Genomic DNA, 22,602 nt, shown 5'->3' with positions numbered 1-22,602 from the left:
AGGGGGTTTTAAAAACAAAAAAGCAAACAGTACATTTTAAGGCCTTTCATCATTGGTTTACATGCCAGAAATACTTCCTGTTCATAACGGAAATAATCACTGGCGTAATCTAATCTTTAAAGACAATGGTGTAGAATCTCAAAGCAGTTTTTATCAACCCATACTCAACCAAAACGTTTCAGTTCTCTACTAATGCTGGTTGTCACTGACCCTCATCACCTCCCATCAAGTTACATTACATCAAATATCCCCAAAGCACGATATGGGCGGTGCGAGGTGGATGGGGAAAAACAAAAACAGGGACTTCGTCTGATAATCAGGGACAGTCAAAGGCAAAACGACAATAACAACAAAAACACCCATTGCTGTGTTGTTTTTCTTTCCACAACATCCTACACCAGAGGTGGCTGCATTTCAAGAATGGTGGAAAGGAGCAGTCTCCTGTTTGTGACATCAGTTTGCAAAGCAAATTTAGAGACTGCCCAGAGGGGGAAGGGTCTGAAGAAATTTCTAATTCCTGTCCCATTATGAGAACAGTGAATACCCCAGTGCTCTAGTGACGTCCCTTAGGCGAAATGCCCCCCGATGGGGGCCTCCATGTCCAGCTCCCCAAATAACATCATAATCTTGGGGGGTGGGGGGGGGTACACCAAACTACAGTATGGACAACACAAAGCTAAAGACGGCAGCAAAAACATATATATTCCAAGAGCTGGGGCGGTGAGAAAGAAGGAAGGGCAGTAAGAAGAGCTGACAAAGAAGCTGGAAACGGAGCGGGGACGCAAGCCCACGCGTTAAGGATGAAAGGCTCACCCCGCTCAGCAGCGCCACATCTCCTCACCTCCCACCCGGAACAATTTAATCCCCCGCACTCCAAACTGAGGACCACATGAGCGAGTTTGGGGCAGCTCCACCCCATCGCCCTCCCTTCCCTCCGCCACCCCCAAACCAGGCCGGACCCGGATCAGAAGAGGCCCACGGTGGGTTGGAAAGGGAGGAGGCCCCCTCGTCTTCTCCACGGGCACCGGCAGGGGTAGAGAGGGCCGTACCTCAGGCGGGGCCCAGGTCTCGCTCGCTCGCGCTCTTTCTCGCTCTCCCCCACCTCAGGCTCTAGCCGCATGCCCCCCCCCCCTCCGGCTGCCCCAAGCCCCGCCCCGGCCACGCTCCCAAATCGAGGCCCCGGCTCTGGTGAGGCCCACTAGGCCGCGAACCCAACCATAAACAAAACCTCCGGCGGCCGACTCGGAGGGTAGCCAGGGCTCTCACGACTTGAGGGGGGGGGGTGTACAGTGGGGGAACACACGGTGCGGGGGGGCCTACCAAGGGAGGGGAACACGGCGGGGGTAGGAGAGAAAGGAGGAGGATAAAAGGGGGATCGCGGATTTAAAGGGGCCGCGGACAATACCCAGCCCCGCCGCGCTGCCGCTGCCGCCGCCGCCGCCGCCAACGCCGCTGCGCTCCCAACTTTACCTCAGTCTCCTCCACACTGACACCCCCGGGCCGCGCCGCCCCTGTCACGTGATATAAGGTTCCCTCCTCCCCGCCCCCATCCCTCCTTTTCCCTCTCGCGCTCGCTCTCGCGCCTTCCCCCTCCCACTTGCCTTCCTGCGTCCCCCAGCACGTGACGCAAAAGGGACGCGCACGCAAGCGTGCGCGTGTCGCCCTGCCACGAGAACCTCTCCCCCCGCCTCCTCCACGTAGGCCACGCCCCCTCCACGTGATGCACAGGTGGCCTTCGCTTCCTCTTGCTAGCGTAGTTCCGCGTCTCCGCTTTCACCGCTCCCGGGTGCCTTTGCGCGCCTGAGTCACGTGTTGGGGGAGGTGGGAAGGTGTCGTTCTTCTTTGCCAGCCTCCCCCGTCCGCCATGTTTTCTGGCCGGGTCCTCCTTGCTCTTTCCGCGTAAGGAAATGGCCGGGGGGTTTCAGAGAACCCAGGTGCCGTTGCCTCGGAGGAGCCCGGGCTGACGAGGCAGGGCAGCGGGGTAAACCGGAGCAGTTCTGCGCGGGGTGGGGAGGCCATGGCGTCCAGCAGTAACTGGCTGTCGGGGGTGAATGTCGTGCTGGTGATGGCCTACGGGAGCCTGGTGAGATTTCCCGACCCTGTTCCTGCTGTTGCGTGTGACCTAGTAGAGCCCCTCCGCGTGAGCAGCCCTTGTCTCCGTTCTCCGTCCACTCACCTGCACTGTTTCTGGGTTTTGACTCGTATCCCCGCAGTACCTGGGGGCATAAGTCCCGGACTCGCACTGCCCCGCCCCCGGCCAAGAACCCTCCCTCTGAACCCTCACACAGAGACCACCCCACGCTGCCGGCTTCCTTTTATCCACCCCTTCTCTGATGGCCTGGCTGTCCCGTTACACCCCCAGAGCCTCCCGGAGAGCCTGAATGGGGATTTGAAATGAAGGCATGCCTTTTATTCTTTTCACTGTTTTTTCACTGAAGACTCTTTACTTCTCTCGTATCTTTTGGACAGGTGTTTGTGCTGCTATTTATTTTTGTGAAGAGGCAAATCATGCGCTTTGCAATGAAATCCCGAAGGGGACCTCACGTCCCTGTGGGACACAATGCCCCCAAGGTAGGTCCTTAAGGCACTAGATAGGCCTGGTTTTCCAGATCTGTTAGGGCCCAGAATGAGATTACCTTTGCTTTTAGAAACGACTTTCAAGTCCCTCGTTTTCGTGTCCAGTTACCCACGTTACCTTGTTAGACTGAGCAATAGCTGTCAGTTTGGGGGCTGGTTTACCTGCTCACTGCTGTGGCACGTAGCTTACCCAGGAACTTCTGTTTCTGCATCTGCAGAATGAAGGGCTTGGGTTAAAATTCCCAACTTTTGTGTTAAGATACCTCCCAGTTCAAATTAAACTACCCAGTGTTTTCTGTTGGTTTGTTTTAAAAAAATTTTTTGTTTTAGCCGAAACCGGTTTGGCTCAGTGGATAGAGCGTCAGCCTGCGGACTCAAGGGTCCCAGGGTTCGATTCTGGTCAAGGGCATGTACCTTGGTTGCGGGCACATCCCCAGTGGGGGGTGTGCAGGAGGCAGCTGATCGATGTTGCTCTCTCATTGATGTTTCTAACTCTCTATCCCTCTCCCTTCCTCTCTGTAAAAAAGCAATAAAAATATATATTTTTTAAAATTTTTGTTTTAGGATGGGGTTAGGGTGGTTAAAATTAGCCCCAGCAAAGTAAGAGTTGCCTCTGCAGAACTTTAGATTTATAAGTAAATCATTTAGTTCCAACACTCACCTTAGAAAGTGAAACCTAAGAAAATGAAACAGTTTACCCAAAGACATTTTAGAAAGTGAGTAACCACTTCTTAAGTGATTGCCTTCCTTTCCTTGGCGTAGTTATTTATCTACTGATGAAATTTTATCTCTATCCCAGACCTCTTTCTTGAGTTCCATGATTACATATCCAACTGCCTACCTAACACTTAGATATCTTACAGGCATGTCACACCTAACATACCTAAATCAGAATTCTTGATAACCTACCACCACCCCCATCCTGCTGTTTCTGCCTTCCACTTCTGAGTAAAAGACACCTCTTGCCCTTGCCAACCTCTTTTTGTATGGTTCTCCCGTGATCACTGGAACCCAGCTACAGTGGTTGAATTTTCCACTTTTCCATGTGCTGTTACTGTGACCTAGAATGATCTGTTTGTTGGTCTTCACTTGACTAGCTCATTTGTTCTTTAGATCTTAATCTAAATATCATTTCCTCCCAAGAGGAGTGCTTATTATGTATTTAAAATAGGTCCTCCTCTTTGTTTCCTCATAGTCCCCTGATTTTTTTTCTAGATAGCATCTTACCACTAATTTTCTTTTATGCTTAATTTTCTATTTGTTTAATGCTTCTCTCTTCCATTAAACTTTAAGCTTCAAGAATGCAGGCCCATACCAGTTTTGTTCACCACTGTAAAGTCAGGGTCTACACATATTAGGTACTCAACTCATTTTAAGTGAAAAGCAGGTTAGTGGGAGAGCTAGAGCTAGTACACAACTCTCAATCCTAGACCAAAGTTCTTTCATTAACCAGTGCTATTAACCCTCCCCTCCTTATTCTTTGCTTATATATTTTATGGAAAACCTCAAGAAAGATGTCATGGCCTGAAATGTCAACAGAGCTCCTTTAACATTCCCATAGGTCCCCAAATGCCTGCTCACTTCCATAAGAGGATTAGGATTGGCTTCCAGTATATCATGAGCCAATCAAAACTTTGACTATCTAGAAGCCCCCTGGACTAGATGAGAGCAAGGTTCCTTTTGCTTTAAAAAATTATCAAAATTTTCACCCATTGTTGGTGGAAGTAAAAATTAGTTAAACTACTGTGGAAAATAATTGGCATTATCTAGTAAGATTGTACAGGTACCTAATCCACAGCTCAGCAATTCCACTCCTACCATAGATAAATTAATTTTTGCTCATGTGTACCAGAAGATATGTACAAGATTATAGCAGCATTGTTTGTAATACAGTAAGCCCTCGATTTAAGGGACTTCAGATTAAATGGACAAAATTTCTAGTCCATGTGTCATATGTGAAAATTAACACCCTGTTAATTTTAAAATGCTTTTAACCAAGATCCTATCTAATAATAGACAAGTATGCAAATTGACCATACCTCCGACACACCCACAAGCCATGCCCACCATCCAATCAGAGCGAGTATGCAAATTAATCCAAACCAAGATGGCTACAGCCACAGAGAGCAAGGTTCCTAGGTAACAGAGGAAGCCAAGCTTTCCCCCTGCCCTGGCCAGGCCTAAGCCTCCACTCAAGCTACAAAGTTTCAATTATAGAAGGTAAACAAATTCAAACAAATGGCAGCAGAATGGAGCTTGAGAGAGCAGGGCAGGGTTGCCGCCAGCAACAGGGGAAGCAAAGCTTTCCGCACACCCTGGCCGGGCCCACCCGCTTAAGGCAACAAAGTTTCAATTATAACCCCAACACAAATGGTTGCCAGCCTCGGAGGGAGCCCCAGGCTTGGCTCCGCTCCAGGCTACAAAGTTTCAATTGTAGAAGGAAAATAAATTCCAGATACCAGGGCCTCCGCTTGGGTTACCAGGGGGCGTGGCCAGCCTGCAAACCACCACAGGCCCCTCGCTCAGGCCGCCCCATACCCCAAGGGAACCCCCACCTGATCCGGGACGCCCTTCAGGGCAAACCAGCTGGCCCCCACCCCTGTACAGGCCTCTATCCTATCTAATAAAAGAGTAATATGCAGATTGATCATCACTGCAACACACAATATAGCTGCCCCCATGTGGTCAAAGATCCTGCCCCCATGTGGACACAAGATGGCCACCATAAGATGGCCAGCAGGAGAGGGCAGTTGGGAGGCACCCGGCCTGCAAGGGAGGGCAGTTAAGAGGGACCAAGCCTGCAAGGGAGGGCAGTTGGAGGTGATCAACCCTGCAGGAGAGGGCAGTTAGGGGTGACCAGGCCGGCAGAGGAGGGAAGTTGGGGGCAAACAGGCTGGCAGCAGAGTGGTTAGGGGGTGATCAGGCTGGCAGGCAGAAGCGGTTAGGGGCAATCAGGAAGGCAGGCAGGGAAGCAGTTGGGAGCCAGCAGTCCTGGATTGTGAGAGGGATGTCCGAGATTGGAGAGGGTACAGGCTGGGCTGAGGGACAACCCCCCTCCGTGCACGAATTTCGTGCACTGGGCCTCTAGTTTGTTTATAATTAAATTAACAGGTTACTTTGTGTTCTTTTTAAAAAAAATCTTTTTACAAAGAAATTTTAGCTTTTTATTTTTTTTAATACGTTTTTATTGATTTCAGAGAGAGGGAGATAGAAATATCAAACATGAGAGAGAATCACTGATTGGCTGCCTCCTGCACGCCCCCTAGTGGGCATCGAGCCCACAACCCTAGCATGTGCCCTTGACCATAATCGAACTCGGGACTCTGCAGTCCGCAGGGGGATGCTCTATCCACTGAGCCAAACCAGCTAGGGCTACTTTGTGTTCTTAATTCACTGCTATTTTTAACAAATTTTAGCAAATAGGCCATACGTTGGAAAAAAACACTGTAGTGATTTTATCAACATAAATATTATATATCTACAACTATAGTCTACATACTTAAATCTAAGAGTCACAGCTCTTAACAATGTTCGGCAAATGATTAGCACACGGTCAGACCACATTGTTCATGGTAATTGGTTCTGTTGTCCAATAACATGACTTTCTGCAGTAGTTTTAACTAGTGTGCTAAGCCACGCCCCAGCCATGTGTATTTGTTTACTCTCCATAACTGTTGAATGTGCAAATATATTAGATCTATTCAGTATAAATTTAAAATTACTGTAATATACATAGAAAACTTTTCTGTGAAGTTAAGCTTTTTGTACATAATTTTAAATAAATGTATCTACATAGGTAAAAATGGGAAAAGTAATTTGTCCATTTTTAACATACACATTCAGAAAACCTATTTTATTATATAACTTTCGGCTATAATGGACATCCGCTCGCCCAAATTAGTCCATTATATCCAGATTTTACTGTATTTTAAAAAGAAATTGCCTTGGCCGATGTGGTATGGTGGTTAAAGTGTCAGCCCGCTCCCTGAAGGGTTACAGGTTCCATGCTCACTCAAGGGCATGTAGCTGGGTTGCAGGTTCCATCCCTGGTCCCTGTTGGGGAGAATTCGAGAGGCAACCAATCAATGTGTCTCTGTCACAATGTTTCTCTCAGTCTTTCTCTCTCTCTTTCCCCCCTTTCCTTCCTCCCTCCCACTCTCTAAAAATCAATGGAGCCCTAGCTAGTTTGGCTCAGTGGATAGAGCATCAGCCTGCAGACTGAAGGGTCCCAGGTTCGATTCTAATCAAGGGCACATACCCGGGTTTCAGGCTCAATCCCCAGTAGGGGGAGTGCAGGAGGCAGCCAATCAATGAATCTCTCTCATCATTGATGTTTGTATCTCTCCCTCTCCCTTTCTGAAATCAATAAGAATATTTTTTTAAAAAAATCAGTGGAAAATATATTCTCAAGTGAGGATTAACGAAAAAAGAAAAAAATTTAAAAATACATATTTTCATATTTCAGTGGCTGGAATTAAAACAAACTTCCAAAAATAAATAAATAAATAAAAATATTTTTATTGATTTCAGAGAGGAAGGGATGAGGGGGAGAGATAGAAACATCAATGATGAGAGAGAATCATTGATCAGCTGCCTCCTGCATGCCCCGCACTGGGAATGGAGCCTGCAACCAGAGTGCCTCAACTGGGAATTGAACCATGACTTCCTGGTTCATAGGTCTGCACTCAACCACTGAACCATGCCAGCTGGGTGGGGGGAATTGTTAATCCAAATGTCTACTGAGAATGGCTATCTGTGTATATAAAAGGTTAATATGCTAAGTGTCTATCTGACTGGTCGCTATGATGCGCACTGACCACCAGGAGGCAAACACTCAATACAGGAGCTACAGTGACACACACTGGCCATTTACAAAGAAATGGCACTGCGGACCTGGTGCCGACAAAGCAGCACTCAGCTTCCCCCAAGTGGGACTTAGGCCCCACCACCACCCCTGAGCAGCAGCCCACCAAATCGCAATCAGTGCAGCCCACAGCGCAGCCCTGCCCGGAAATGGTCACTGTGGGTGCTGGGTAATGATGTCACGTAGCAACAACCGGCTTCCTCTCCCTAGTGACTAGTCTCCTTGGAGTTTCTTCAGCCCAGGAACATGACTTGCTTTATAGCCAGGTGCAAACATTTTACACTTCAATCAAATGTCTGAAGTATTTTCCTGTGTCTCATTTCATTTGATTCTCACAGAAGTCCTGGAGTAGGTAGATAGGAGACTCGGTAGAATCCTATTTTCTTTTCATTAGCTGGAAAATGGAGATTTAGAGAAAATTTAGAAACTTGACCTGACTGAAAAGAAGAAATGGTGGACCTTGAAAATGACTTCAGATTTTCTCACTGCGCAAAATATAGTCAAACACTGCTGCAGTTAAATATTTTACCCTTTCTTCTCCCTGCGTGATCTATAATAATAATCTGCTTCATGTTGATATTTACTGCTGTGTTGCAGACAATTACCTGAAAGAGAAGTTGGGGTGCCTCACTGGGCTGGAAAAAGTTTAGCTAAATCAGAAAGCGGGTCAAATTAAGCAAGTTTATTCTATATCTATAAAAGGCTAAGTTGACTCGTGCATGCATGATACATATAAAGCTCTTGCTGGCGCCAATCGCAATCTTGTGTTTTGATCTGTCATTGTCGATCATGAATTTGGTTGACACTTCTATTAAAGAGAAAGGGCAAATAGCGATATTAAAATATTTATTCTAATTAATTTCCTTTCAGTGTGCACGAATCTGTGCACCAGGCCACTAGTATAATTATATAGTTGTATTCTGGAATCCTATAGAAAATGAAAATAAACTGAAGGTAAATATATGAATACAAATAAATCTCCAAAGTATTTGTGAATGTAAGTCGTAAACATGAATGAATCTTGAAAACATCCTGAGTGAAAAAAGTCATTCACAAAAAAATAGGTACCATATGATTCCACTCCATTTTTTTTTTTTTTATTGATTTCAGAGACTTGAAGAGGGAGGGAAAGATAGAAATATCAATGATGAAAGAATCATTGATTAGCTCCCTCCTGCATGCCCCCACCCAGGCATGTGCCCTTGACCAGAATCGAGCCCAGGACCCTTCAGTCCACAGGCCAATGCTCTATCCACTGAGCCAAACCAGCTAGGGGTGATTCTTTTCCATTTACATGAAATTCTAGAACAGGCAGACTGTATTGATAGAAAGCACATCAGTGTTGCCCAGTGGGAAAGGTTGACTGCAAATGAGTATGAAAAACATTTTGGGGTGATGGAAATCTGTATCTTTTTTTTTTTTTTTAACCTCATCCAAGGATATGCTTTTAATTGATTTGAGAGAGAGGAAGGTAGAGGGAGAGAAATATTGATTGGTTGGCTTGTCTACAGTACGTGCCTCAACAGAGTATTGAACCAGCAATCTGGGTATGTGCCTTGACCAGGAATCGAACCCATAATCCTCTGGTGCACACAGGACAATGCTCTAACCAACTGAGCCACACCAGCCAGGGCATGTTCTGTATCTTGATTGGGTATATTCATTTGTCAAAACTCATCCACCTACACAATTAAAATGGTTGCATTTTGTTGCATGTAAATTCACCCTCAATAAAGGTTATTTAAAATTTTGAAAGACGAATTCAAAAAGTATTTTTTCTGTCCTGGTCAGTATCGACAATGGTTAAGAGCGTTGACCCAGGAAGCAAAGGGTCGCAGGTTTGATTCTGGTCAATGGCAAGTACCTGGGTTGCAGGTTCCCCGCCTAGAATGGGACTTGTTTGGGAGGCAACCAATTAATGTGACTATCTCACATCAATATTTCTCTCTCTCTCCTCTCTCCCACTCTCTAAAATTAGTGGAAAAAATACCCTCCAGCTATGATTAACAACAACAACAAAAAAAGAAAAGCCCTCTGCTTTAGTATCTGATACTTCCAGATGAATAAGATGCAGCAATATCACCTTGTATTCCAGAGAAATTTCCTTATGTTTTCTGGTGATGGAACCACTTATGATATGATATGCTGGTATTATACAGGCAGATTCATGTGGCGGTAGTAAAGCATGCACAATGGCTTTGGCAAGATCTAGGCTCACACTTGAGCGGGCTCTCAGATTGTGATAATCGTGCAGCTGATTCCTTTCCATTGATTTTCTTTGTCACTAACACTCTCCAATGGTCATGAGTACTTTTATTTATCTCACCTCTTCCACATACCTTGCTTCCAGTTTCACAGACATCAGTTGGGTCCTCTTTTAAATCCTGGATGTTCATCATTGTGTCCTGGGTCTTCCTAAGTGTGAGGGATGGCACCATAGTGCCAGATATATCGTTTATAAGGCAACAAATTTGCAACAAAATGGAATTTTCCTTTTTTCACCTCTTGTTTAGTTGGTTCCGAATGGTCCTTTGTAGTAATCTCCACTAGACCAGTGTGGTACTTGAACTACTGGAATGCATCCTTATCTGTATAAATTGGAATATCATGAAATGGAGATATTTATTGTCTTTTTTTTTTTTTTACTTTTAGAGGGAGAGGGTGAGAGAGAAACATCAATGTGAAAGCATCAATCATCTGCTTCCTACATGCCCCCTACTCAGGCATGTCCCCTGACCAGAAATTGAACTGTCAAATCTTCCGTTGCATGGAACAGCGCCCAACTGAGCCACACCAGCCACGGCTGTCCTTTTTAATTTTTCTCTCTCTCTTTTATATATATGTGTGTGTGAGAGTGTGTGTGTGTGTGTGTGTGTGTGTGTACATACATATATATATATACATATATATATGTACATATATATATTATTGATTTCAGAGAGGAAGAGAGGGAGAGACAGAAACATCAGTGATGAGAGAGAATCATTCATCGGCTGCCTCCTGCACATTCCACATTGGGGATGGAGCCTGACCGGAAATGGAACCACAACCTCCTGGTTCATAGGTCTCAATGCTCAACCACTGAACCATGCCAGCTGGGCTCTTTTTTTTATTATTATTGATTTTTTACAGAGAGGAAGGGAGAGTGATAGAGAGCTAGAGACATCGATGAGAGAGAAACATCGACCAGCTGCCTCCTGCACACCCCCTACCGGGGATGAGCCCGCAACCAATGTACATGCCCTTGACCGGAATCGAACCTGGGACCCTTCACTCCGCAGACCGATGCTCTATCCACTGAGCCAAACCGGTTTCGGCTAGCTGGGCTCTTTTTAAATTTTGAGGAAGATGCGGTACTCGAGGGTGAAGGGCTTGGTGCTCTTCAGGGCTGAAGCAGCTCATGGTGCCAGAGACGTTGCCTGCTGCTGCCACCGACCAAGCAGCCCGCACACGGTTCAGACTGATGAGGAGAGACCATTCTTTTTATTATTATTATTCCTCACCGGAGAACATGTTATTTTTATAGAGAGGGGAAGGAGGAGAGAGAGAGAGATCGATCAGTTGTCTCCTGTACATGCCCCAACCAGAGATCAAACCCACAGCCTAGGTATGTGCCCTGACGTGAATTGAACCCTCAACCTTTCAGTGTATGGGAGGACATTCCAACCAACTGAGCTACACTGGCAAGGGCAAAGAGAGACCATTATTAAATTTTTGAGTCTTACCTTGCAATTTCATTAGCCAAATGAGCATTTTTTCTGCTTCTGTCATCTTAGTTGCTCATTTGCTCTGCTCCATTTCCAGATTAATGGAAAGCATAGTACAGGGTAAGTGATTGTGTATTCTTTTCTCTATGAACAGGACTTAAAAGAGGAGATTGATATTCGACTATCCAGGGTTCAGGATATCAAGTATGAACCTCAGCTCCTTGCGGATGATGATGCAAGACTCCTACAGCTGGACACCCAGGGAAATCAGAGTGTGTGGCATCCTCTTGGAGAATACTTCAGTGAGGGATCCTACAAGTTCAAAATTCCTTTGCTCTCAGAGTTGTAACATAGCTGCTGGCAAAACCAGCAGCTGTGGGTTCTATGTTCCTGGGTATATGACATGTGGAAGGCAGTTTTTTAGCTTGGAGTTTAGAGACTTTTTTGAGGGTTATGTCTGAGACCACTCTCTTTCTCAACAGGTTGTTACAACTATTTATACAGGATGAAAGCTCTAGATGCCATCCGTGCCTCTGGTAAGGGCTACTTGACAGGAGCCATTCGGAATCCTGAAAGCTCATTTAGGGAAGAGGGGGAGGAATCCACTTTATGTATGTTAGAATTTGTCCTTTCTGCACTATCTCTGGTTAGTAGGAATTTTCCTAGAGTTTTGAGTATTGGGTGACTCTTTTGCATCAGAAAATGACTTAGACAATTATTTCTTCTCCAAAGAGTCTGAATTTGTTTTGTTCTTTAGACCTTAAGTTTCATGAACTGGGTGGTGGTAATTTGCTTGTTTTCCGCAAAAGACAAGCTCTTTTGCTAAGTCCCAGATAGATTATTCTTTAACTTTTTAAACTCTATAACCATTATCATATATACTCTGTCTCTACTAAAACATAGTTTATGTCTTAAAGGCAGGGTAGGCATGTAGGGGGTAAATAGGAGGGTGACAATCGTGTGTATCATTGGTGTAGCTTACAGTTGTGTTGCCACCAACAAATGGCAACTCTGACACACCTCTATACCTCTGGCCTTCTTAATTCTTTAGAACTTCCCTCCAACTCATTCATTGGACCCATTTCTAAGTTTGGAAAATTAACCAGAAAGGGTAACAAATGGGAGAAGGGGTAGCATTGTGCTATTATTTATCTCCTCAGAAATCCCATTTCATGCTGAAGGCCGGCATCCCCGTTCCTTAATGGGCAAGAATTTTCGCTCCTACCTGCTAGATCTTCGAAACACTAGTACTCCTTTCAAGGGTGTGCGCAAGGCCCTCATTGATACCCTGCTGGATGGCTATGAGACAGCCCGCTATGGGACTGGGGTAAGCTGGGTTGCCACTAAAGGGAGCTAAAGGGATCCCCACACTAAAAGATGTTCACTCTTCCTTCCTTTTTCCTCAGGTCTTTGGCCAGAGAGAGTACCTGCGCTATCAGGAGGCCCTGAGTGAGCTGGCCACAGTGTGAGTTTAGAGGGGAACGTGTCAAAAGGGACTAGTTAGAGAATATGTAGTAGTGCTGGACTGTTTCCATAGTGAGATGGCCTTCATAAAGCAATATGAACAAAATCCATGGCAACGTAAGAGTTGTCAGGTCCTACACAATTAGAACTGCCTTTCGCTCACATTGGAAAGCAGATGTGCCTCAACAAGCTAATAAGCGAACCTTCTGCTTTTGTACACCTCTTTTTTAATTGGTGTAAAAAGGAATCGAGTTTTCAGCACACAAAGATGCCTTCTCTTCCAGGGTCCCAGGGTCCTCCTCCTCCAGTGCCTTGGTCTGATAAAAATAAGATTTAAATGCCACCCATTTTTATTACTACTTTAAGCATTAGTAATCTTCTCTGAAACATAGGACATCACTATAGAGTCAGCTGATGAGTATTTGTGTTATAGGAAAGGAATCAGTGACTTTCTGGGAATGTTTTAGATATGTACTAATGTAGTTTCATTATGTTGTTTATGCAAATCTATACTAATAAAAACATAATATGCTAATTAGACCGGACAGCCGAACCTCAAAACTGTCCGGATGACCTTCCCGATGAAGCTGGAGCTGCGAGGGCCTAGCTCCTTGCACGAATTTCGTGCATCAGGCCTCTGGTGTTGAAATGAAAGGGTAAAAAGGATAAGCCAATCTATATAATAAAGAGGGAATATGCTAATTGGTCCTAACGATGTCCCAGTGACGACTGGTGACCGGTCAATAGGCAGGAGCTGCTGGGCGGGGACGGGGGCAGGGACTTCCGCCCCCAGCACAGGCGTATGCAGGCCTGCCCATCGTTCACATCATGCTGCCTGCGTGTGTCCTCACCCAACGCTGAAGTGAGGCTGCCTGCCTGTGTCCCTGACCTGGGACGAGGTGCTGCCTGCCTGCATCCCCGCCCAGCGCTGATGTGACACTGCAGGGAGGCCGGGCTCGACAGCTGTGCGGCCGGCCAGTTCTGGGTCTTGCCCAGTGCCGGTGGGGCCAGCCAGGTCTGGGTCTCAAGTGATTTTGAGGCCTGCACAGGTGTGCAGGGACTTGACTCTGGGTCCCACAGCACACCCCAGAGTCTGACAGGAGGGAGGAGGGAGCCTGATACCCGCACCCAGGACCCACATAGCATGGCACCCGCACCCAGGACCCATACAACAGGGCGGCAGGAGCCCCATCCTTCACAGAATCAGCCATTGGTCAGCTTGCTGTCAGCACCCTGACAGCCAGGAATCCATTCACCTGCACCACAGACCCTGGCAGCAGGGAGGTGGGAATATGTCTATAATATGTCTATAGGCCAACTATTGGCACAAAGTATCTCTGAAGCCGAAAGAAGCTATTGTTGGTGACACAATGTATCATTTTGTTAATGTTTGTTTGTTGATAAATTTATGTACTATTTTAATATACATTTTACTACTTTCCTTTCATCTCTGACACTTCTATGATGGAGAAAAGGCAAATTGCAATATTAAAATATTTCCTCTACTTAATTCCATTTTAATGTGCATGAATTTTGTGCACCAGGCCACTAGTCTAGAATAAAAAGTTAGCAGCATGAAAAGAAAGAATACATCTGTTTTCTGATGTGTTGAGTATGGATCTTTCTCAAATGATAAGGGTTATGTCTGTCCTGTATTTTCTCTGTTTCTAAGAATAAATCACCTTGTTCCTACTAAAAACTACTAGCAATGATAATGAAAATGAGGATGTGCAAAGTATGGAAAAGGGCATTTGGTTTAGAAGTCAGGCAGAAGGCCTGTTAAAAAATTTTTTTTGAAAGACAAATATTTTATGACTCCACTCACTTGAGATGCTTAGAGTAGTTAAATTCATAGAGAGAGAAAGTAGAATGGTGGTTGCCCCGGGGCTGGAGGAAAGAGGGAATAGAGAGTTAATCAGTTGAGGGTTTGTTTTGCAAAATGAAAAAAATTCTGGATATTAGTCGCATAATAGTGTAAATGTACTTAACACTACTAAACTGTAAACATTTAAAAATAGTTAAGATGGGCCCTGGCTAGAGTGGCTCATTTGTTTGGATTGTTGTCCTGTCCACAGGAAGGTCACAGGTTCAATTCCTGGTCAGAGGCACATACCTAGGTTATATGTTCAATCCCAGTCGGGGCAAGTACGGAAGGCAACCAATTCATATTTCTCAAGTCGATATTTCTTGATCTCTCTCCCTTCCTTCCTCTAAAAAATCAATAAGGTTCTATAAAAAATAGTTAAGATTTAAATATAAAAAATAGTAACTTTTATGTTTACTGTAAAATTTTTTTAATTTAGTCTCTTTGATTTCTAGCTTCTAGAAAGGTTCAATGGATGTAGTGAAAATAGTATAGGCTCTGAAACCTGACAAACTTAGGTTTGAATCCCAGCTTTCATTCACTTAATACCTTTGTGACTTCAAGCAAGTTACTTAATGGACCCTCAGTTTCCTAACCTGCAAAATGAAATGATACCACAATGTAGGAATATTGGGATGTTAGTAAATTAGATGTTAGGCAATCACCAAGTTTAATGTCCTAATGTGATCAGTACTCAATAGTTACTTTTTATTTTTTTAACATTTTTTATTGATTTCAGAGGGAGAGAGAGGGGAGAGAGAGATAGAAATATCAATGATGAGAGAGAATCATCGATCAGCTGTCTCGCGCACACCCCCTACTGGGGATCGAGCCCACAAACCCGGGCATGTGCCCTTGGCCGTAATCAAACCTGTGACCCTTCAGTCTGCAGGCCAACGCTCTATCCACTGAGCCAAACTACCTAGGGCTACTTTTATTCTTATTATTTGATATTCCATTCTCAAGAGATTCTCTCTGGACTGGGAGAATATTAGCAGCATACACACACATTAGGCAACTCAGCAGAAGTAAAAGTTTTCTTTAAGGGTAGTGAGATGAAAAGCTTGGGCCAGAGGCAGGGACTCATTGGGAAAATTGGTTACTCTGCTATTTCTAAGCTTCCAGGTAGGATTTTGGTAATTAGTTTGTAAAATAGGATAGAGACCATTTGTGCTACAACTGCATTTATGGGATGGATGACCTCAGATTCTATTCTTTCATTAGTCCTCATTCTGTCTGACCTGCCCCCTGTTCTTTAGGGTCAAAGCACGAAGTGGGAGCTCCCAGCGACAACATCAGTCAGCAGCCAAAGACCTAACGCAGTCTCCTGAAGTTTCCCCAACAACCATCCAGGTGACATACCTCCCCTCCAGCCAGAAGAGTAAACGTGCCAAGCACTTCCTTGAATTGAAGAGCTTTAAGGACAACTATAACACACTAGAGAGTACTCTGTGATGGCGTTGAAGGACTTGCTGTTGATGGAGCCAGAGAGACTGCATTGTGCTTGCCGGGTGCCCCTCAGGTCATCTGGATCAGCAGGCCCAGGCTGGATCGGCTGAAGCTCCCGGTCGTGTCCAGAGCTCTTAGAGCTCATGCCTAGAGAATCATTCTCCAAACCTTCCTTATGGCCAGTTTCAGAACATCAGTTAAGACTTTATTTTCCCTTGGTAGCACTTTATTTCTGGAGTTGAAATAAGATTTTTTTTTTTTTAATGTTTCTGTCTGAGCTTCCTTAAAAATTCTCACTTGGTTTTGATCATAGTTCATCTGCCTTTTTCTAGACTATAATCCCAAGGCTGAGAGAGTTGGGGTGACAGACAGGGGAAGAATGGTCAGACCAATGCACTGGTCTGACTTTATAAATTAATAAAATAAACAATTAAGCAATAAAGTATATGATTCATTCATTTACAGTTGCCTTTTAGTAAAACAGGCATATGATATGTTCTCTGCACCTGCCTCAGGATACGGCATGAGGATTTGCCTACAGAGAATTGATAGGACTGGACCCTGAATCTGGGACCATACAGATACTCCTTGGGATCCCAACAGAAGAAATCTTAAAATTGGGACTCTGGTCCTTGCTCATAAAATTGCCTGTGTCACTAATAAAACACAAGAACCAGGATTATTTCAAGTGTCTCGGGCATCAGGCCAGGTGACCAATCAACTCCTACCTGTAGGGTCATTGTTGGAGGCAAAAATGTTGCTATGACTACTGAAACCTTGGTTACTGAACCAAACAGAAAGAACCTGCTCAGTCTCCCAAGAGCACATCAGACAGTCTATAAACATGTCTACGGAAGACCTGCCTGAGACAGAAAAGGTATGCAGAGTTGGAAGGAGAAGCTGGGGTGGAGGGGATTTTCCTTGATGGGGTTTCCAGATAAGCTTACCAGGAGTGGCCCTTATGAGAGAGGCCCTTGATATAACAAGGATAGTAAGAGAAGTGGGAGACTATATCTGACACATACTATGCCTGGCACATAGTAGGTCATACCAACTCCTACCTGTTCTCTCTGATCCGTTCTGAAAGGAATAGACCTTTCTTCCTACCTCCCCTAGAACATTAGCCCCTCTCTAAGGAGATCTCTGTGTCTCCCACTAGAGCAGGGTCCTAGGGGTGAGGAACTGGAGATAGAAAGCAGACCAACAGAACTCCCTTTTCTTGCAGAGTTTTCACAGGAACCTGATACTTAAGAAGATGTTGGACAGGTAATCTCTGCTTCTATTTCTTCCCTTACTCTTCAGTTTAACCTTTACCCTCCTGTACTCCCTGAGCCATCTCTCAGCTCTGGATCACTTTCTAGGGGCTCATCAAGAAGAAAAACAGGCCAGAACCGGTTTGGCTCAGTGGATAGAGCGTCGGTCTGCGGACTGAAGGGTCCCAGGTTCGATTCCGGTCAAGGGCATGTACATTGGTTGTGGGCACATTCCCGGAATAGGGTGTGCAGGAGGCGGCTGGTCGATGTTTCTCTCTCATCGATGTTTCTAGCTCTCTATCCCTCTCCCTTCCTCTCTGTAAAACATCAATAAAATATATTAAAAAAAAAAAAAAAAAGAAGAAGAAGAAAAACAGGCCCTAACCAATTTGGCTCAGTGGATAGAGCGTCAGCCTGTGGACTGAAGGGTCCCGGGTTCGATTCTGGTCAAGGGCATGTACCTTGGTTGCGGGCTCGATCCCCAGTAGGGGGCAGGAGGCATCTGATCGATGTTTCTCTCATCGATGTTTCTAACTCTGTCCCTCTCCCTTCCTCTCTGTAAAATCAATAAAACATTTTTTAAAAAAAAGGAAAACAGGTGTGAAGGGGGCCAGAGATAGCTTCCTAGTGCCCACTATGTTAAGCTGAATAGACAGTGGTGATTGGTTTTTAATCCTCAGTAGAGGCCATGCTTGATTTGTTAGAGAGAAGGGAAGGGAGAGAGAGGGCAATGTTGATGTGAAAGAGAAACATCATTTGCCTTTCCATACGTGCCCAGAGTGGAGATGGAACCTGCAACTTAGGTGTGTCCCCTGACTGGGATTCGAACCCACAACCTTTTGGTGTATGGGACAATGCTCCAATCAACTGAGCAGCACCAGCCAGTGCCTAGACAATGTTTTTTATTGTCCCTTACTTACCATTCTCTAAAGGAAAATCGGAGTTTTTGTTGTCTTATTTTTTATTTTTATTTACTTTTTAAATGTTTTTATTGATTTTTAGAGAGAGGAAGGGAGAGGGACAGAGGTAGAAACATCGATGAGAGAGTAACATCATTGATCGGCTGCCTCCTGCACACACCCCCACTGGAGATCAAGCCCGCAACCCAAGGCATGTACCCTGACCAGGAATTGAACCAGCGACTTCTTGGTTCCTGGGTCCACACTCAACTGCTGAGCCACACCAGCTGGGACGGAAAGTATAGTGTCAGTCACCGGTAACTGACCGGGCGCTTAACATGTTAACTCTTAAATGCCTTTAAGGAGAATGCAAGTATTTGTTGCCTGGCATTGTACTAATCATGTGGTAGGTATGCAGTATTTGTTGAATGAGTGAGAAGATTCAAAAGCCTAGGCTGTATATCTCCTGTACCTGAAAGAACTTTTTAAAAAGCACGGGTACGCAGTCATGGGCAGTCTGTCTCAGTGGGAGCATCATCCTGTGCACCAAAAGGAGGCAGGTTTGACTCCTGGTCAGGGCACATACCAGATTGTAGGTTTGATCCCTGTGGGAGGCAACCAACTGATGTTTCTCTCTCTCTCTCTCTCTCTCTCTCTCTCTCTCTCTCTCTCTCTCTCTCCCTCCCTCCCTCCCTCCCTCCCTCTCTCTCTCTCTCCCCCTCTCCCTCTCTCTACCCCCCTCTCTTTGTCTCTCTCTCTCTCTCCCCCCTCTCTTTGTCTCTCTCTCTCTCTCTTTGTCTCTTTCTCTCCCTCCTCCCTCACTCCCCCTTCCTCTCTAAAATCAATCAGTCAGTAAAAGTGAAAAAGGTGAAACCACCCAGCTAGGTATAGTATGATACAGAAATGCTAGGCAGCCTTTAAACAGAATGAAGCAAAACTTCTGTGTGCTGATATGAACAGTCCAAATTGTTAAGTCATGCTGCCTATATAAATAGGCTTTTATGAAAAAATTAAAAGATTACTTGCTGGTATCTGATAGAAACATTTTCTGGAAAGATACACAAGAAACTGATAGTTTTGTTGAGAAGGACTGGAGCAGAAGAATGAAGCTTTCACACTATATTTCTGTATGGATTTAATTTTCTAGTAATCTGTAAAAAATACTTGAATTTTAAAAAAATCTCTGGGGCCCTAGTTGGTTTGGCTCAGTGGATAGAGCGTTGGCCTACGAACTGAAGGGTCCCAGGTTCAATTCCAGTCAAGGGCACATGCCTGGGTTTGCAGGCTCGATCCCCAGTAGGGGGCATGCAGGAGGCAGCCAATCAATGATTCTTTCTCATCATTGATGTTTCTATCCCTCTCCCCCTCTCCCTTCCTCTCTGAAAAAACACACACACACACACACACACAAACAAACAAAAAAAACCCAGCAGACACATTGATGGGGTTTTTGTCTCCATTCCTAACTCTCACCCACTCTCACCCTACCTCTATACCTGGGCAGGTGGCGAAACGCACACACTCTCTGTCTGTGGCAGACGACGCTGAGCCAGAGGAGAAACCCTTATGCTATTCTGAGGCTTCAGGAGTCCATGGTACAGGAGTTGGCACTGGCCAACAAGCAACTATTGATGGTGAGTTCTAGCAAGGATGACCTTAAGTCTCATCCACTTCCGCTCTGTGCTATGCACACTGAGATTCCCAAACTCTTAATCTCTGCCATTACTCACCCTGCCATTACTTTCCTCTGAGGTTTTCACTATTGCACCAAAGCAATAACTCTTTAACATGTTAAGCACCCAGCCTGTTTTGTCTTCCGGACGGGAAGTATAGTGTCAGTCACCGGTAACTGACCGGTCGCTTAACATGTTAACTCTTAAATGCCTTAAGCTCCTTTTTACTAAGTGATTCTTTGCATTCAGCTGCAGATGGAACATTACAGAGTTCCCAAGTTCAGTCTAGCCCTTGCTCCTCTCATCCTGGTGAGACTCAAAACTGCTTTAGTGCCCAGCACCTGTCTCCCAGAATCTCTCTCCCTGGGGTCCCCAATTGTTGTCATGTTACCATCTTTGTATCCCAGGTGCCTAGCGGAGTTCCTGGTTCATGATATGTTCTCAGCAAATATTTGCTGAACATGGGGCTTCACCCTGGAGAAAAAAATCTGATAGGCTTCTCCTTCAATGGTTTAGCCCAGTTGTCGGCAAGCTCATTAGTCAACAGGGCCAAATATCAACAGTACAACGATTGAAATTTCTTTTGAGAGCCAAATTTTTTAAACTTAAACTTCTTCTAACGCCACTTCTTTAAAATAGACTCACCCAGGCCGTGGTATTTTGTGAAAGAGCCACACTCAAGGGGCCAAAGAGCCGCATGTGGCTCGAGAGCCGCAGTTTGCCGATCACGGGTTTAGCCTCTATGCTCCTGCTTAGCTTTATGTCACAGCTAAGTCCAGACCCAAGAGAACATGATAGAATAACGGGAAAGCAACCTGGGAGAGAGAATGAGGAAGGGGGGTAAACAGAGGACAACATCATATTGTGGATGAAAAGGGGCCACATACTAAAACTGACAAGTTCAGGGAAGGCCTGCATGGCGGCCTTACAAACTCAGAGGCTTAAAATAACCACAAAGAATGGTCTGAAATTAAAACTTTTTAACTAGCCTGCTGGAGTGGCTCAGGTAATTGAGTGTTGTCCTGTGCACTGAAAGGTTGTCAGTACCTGGGTTGTGGGTTCGATCCCTGGTGGGGGCACATATGGAAGGCAACTGATAGATGTTTCTCTCTCTCACTGATGTTTTTCTCCCCCTTCCTCTCTTTAAGTATGACCTCCGGTAAGGATTAAAAAAACAAAACTTGTTAACTAAAAGAAGTTTATGGTGGGTGATCATGTCCTAGAATAGAATCTTCCCTGAAAAAGATCAATTTTCACCTTAGTTAAGTCTGTCTATTGTCTTTTTGTATCTACGATAACATACCTTTAGAATGTCAAAATAATTCACTTAAAAGGTTTATTTTGTTTTTTTTTTTTAGAGGAAGGGGGAAATAGAAACATTAATGATGAGAGAATCACTCATCGCCTGCCTCCTGCAAGCTCCCTACTGAGGATCAAGCCCTCAACCCAGGCATGTGCCCTGACCGGGAATCGGGAATGAAACCATGACCTCTTGGTTCATAGGACAATGCTCAACCACTGAGCCACATCGGCCAGGCCAAAATAATTTACTTTTTCTGGACCCCTCAAAGTACAGCTGCTGAACCAAAGTGGAGACCACAAATCTCCTCACTGTTATTGAGTTAATTGTTGACTTAATTTTTTATCCAATCCCAAAGGTTCCCTCACCCCTGCTTTGCTTTCTCCTACCTCCCTAATCTATCACCAATGAATTTCATATAACCCACTTACACCTTCTCTTTTGATTGTAATGTGTAAAATAAGATGCAAAACTGCCATTCTCTGGAGCATTTTCTCAGTCCATTGAGATTTTGCTTTCTGGCAGTTGTCAACAGTTTGGCTCAAATAAACTCACAAAAAATTTTCTATAGCTCAGCCAGTGTGGCTCAGTGGTTGAGCTTCGACTTATGAACCAGGAGGTCACGGTTTGATTCCCAGTCAGGGCACATGCCTGGGTGTGGGCTCGACCCCCAGTTGGGGGCATGTAGGAGGCAGCCAATCGTTCTCTCTCATCATTGATATTTCTATCTCCCTCTCCCTTCCTCTCTGAAATCAATAAAAATATATTTTTAAAAATTCTTTACAGGTTTGAATGCTTCTTGTGTTGACAATATTCTATTGTGCCTTCCCACCAGGTCCGTCAAGCCGCCCTGCACCAGCTGTTTGAAAAGGAGCATAAGCAGTACCAGCGGGAACTAAGTCAGATGGGCAAAGCTTTTTACGTGGAAAGATTCTGATGACATCCGAAACACTGTCCTTCCATTTTCATCACGCCCACTAACCTAATCTTCTCAAGCTCCTACCACCTTGAACTTCCTTCCCAAAACACATCTGGATCTAGTTATCTGTCCACAACTTAAGGTGGTGCTCCTACTCGTGCCTCTCAACCGCCTGGTGCTATTTGGGAAACCATCTGTGAAAAACTGAAGAAAAAAAAATACACCAAGGGTGACACCTTGTGGTCAGAATGAGAGATGTAATGTTGATAGAAGGCTGTGGGGGAAGATGGAGAGATGGACAATGTGAGAGAATCCTGATTTGGTTTAATAAATAAAGCTAGTTCTTAAAGCTTCAAACGTAGCTCCTGGCCGGTGTGGCTCAGTTGGTTGGAGCATCATCCCATACACCCCAGAAGATGCTGGGTGCGATTCCTGATCGGGGCACATACCCAGCTTGCAGATTTGATCTCCAGTTGGGGCCCATTGCTAGAGACAACGAATTGATGTTTCTCTCTCACATATATGTTTCTCTCTCTCTCCCCACCCTTCCTTCCCGTCTCTAAAAAATCAATTAAAACCCTGGGCAGCCCTAGCTGGTTTGGCTCAGTGGATAGAGCTCGGCCTGCGGACCAA

General features: G+C 45.1%; 3 protein-coding genes across 29 annotated transcripts in view; 2 read left to right on the top strand and 1 right to left on the bottom strand.

Annotated features, from left to right (window-relative positions):
• The window catches only part of UBAP2L (ubiquitin associated protein 2 like), a 44,841-nt gene extending 43,329 nt beyond the window's left edge, over positions 1-1,512 (bottom strand). For 15 of the 22 annotated variants that reach the window (XR_008555135.1, XM_054711806.1, XM_054711810.1 and 12 more), the window contains exon 1: positions 1,406-1,490. The gene's annotated coding sequence lies outside the window, so the exon portion shown is untranslated. Of the gene's footprint in view, positions 1-1,049; positions 1,070-1,405 lie in introns of those variants that run through there. The other 7 variants (XM_054711813.1, XM_028131495.2, XM_054711809.1 and 4 more) reach the window with 4 other exon arrangements.
• C22H1orf43 (chromosome 22 C1orf43 homolog) lies at positions 908-16,383 on the top strand. 5 transcript variants are annotated; one of them, XM_054711817.1, is made up of 7 exons: positions 908-980; positions 2,470-2,571; positions 11,303-11,450; positions 11,631-11,684; positions 12,309-12,475; positions 12,555-12,613; positions 15,736-16,383. In XM_054711817.1, the coding sequence occupies exons 2-7, from the start codon at positions 2,509-2,511 to the stop codon at positions 15,929-15,931; spliced, it is 687 nt and encodes a 228-aa protein (XP_054567792.1). In that variant the 5' UTR covers positions 908-980; positions 2,470-2,508; the 3' UTR covers positions 15,932-16,383. The 5 variants fall into 5 exon arrangements, with proteins under 5 accessions (XP_054567792.1, XP_008153978.1, XP_027987307.1 ...); XM_028131505.2 differs by lacking the exon at positions 908-980 and adding an exon at positions 1,809-2,083; XM_008155755.3 differs by lacking the exon at positions 908-980 and adding an exon at positions 1,810-2,083 and having other exon boundaries at positions 11,303-11,420.
• Positions 16,384-16,463: 80 nt separating this feature from the next.
• On the top strand, positions 16,464-22,326 carry CFAP141 (cilia and flagella associated protein 141). 2 transcript variants are annotated; one of them, XM_028131509.2, is made up of 5 exons: positions 16,464-16,802; positions 17,151-17,191; positions 17,287-17,367; positions 19,582-19,711; positions 21,886-22,326. In XM_028131509.2, the coding sequence occupies exons 1-5, from the start codon at positions 16,770-16,772 to the stop codon at positions 21,985-21,987; spliced, it is 387 nt and encodes a 128-aa protein (XP_027987310.2). In that variant the 5' UTR covers positions 16,464-16,769; the 3' UTR covers positions 21,988-22,326. The 2 variants fall into 2 exon arrangements, with proteins under 2 accessions (XP_027987310.2, XP_027987311.2); XM_028131510.2 differs by lacking the exon at positions 17,287-17,367.
• The last annotated feature ends 276 nt before the right edge of the window (positions 22,327-22,602 follow it).

Source organism: Eptesicus fuscus, chromosome 22, assembly GCF_027574615.1.
Source record: "Eptesicus fuscus isolate TK198812 chromosome 22, DD_ASM_mEF_20220401, whole genome shotgun sequence".
NCBI classification, from domain to species: Eukaryota; Metazoa; Chordata; class Mammalia; order Chiroptera; family Vespertilionidae; genus Eptesicus; species Eptesicus fuscus.
The sequence above is the reverse complement of the archived record's forward strand: the minus strand, read 5'-3'. Positions and strand labels throughout refer to the sequence as shown.

Coding starts and splice junctions, on each gene's coding strand:
- C22H1orf43 (XM_028131505.2), top strand. CDS start 2,018: ATGGCGTCCAGCAGTAACTGGCTGTCGGGGGTGAATGTCGTGCTGGTG. Junction 11,451..11,630: donor TCCTCTTGGAGAATACTTCA/GTGAGGGATCCT, acceptor CTTTCTCAACAG/GTTGTTACAACTATTTATAC. Junction 11,685..12,308: donor AGATGCCATCCGTGCCTCTG/GTAAGGGCTACT, acceptor TTATCTCCTCAG/AAATCCCATTTCATGCTGAA.
- CFAP141 (XM_028131509.2), top strand. CDS start 16,770: ATGTCTACGGAAGACCTGCCTGAGACAGAAAAG. Junction 16,803..17,150: donor ACCTGCCTGAGACAGAAAAG/GTATGCAGAGTT, acceptor CTTTTCTTGCAG/AGTTTTCACAGGAACCTGAT. Junction 17,192..17,286: donor CTTAAGAAGATGTTGGACAG/GTAATCTCTGCT, acceptor ATCACTTTCTAG/GGGCTCATCAAGAAGAAAAA.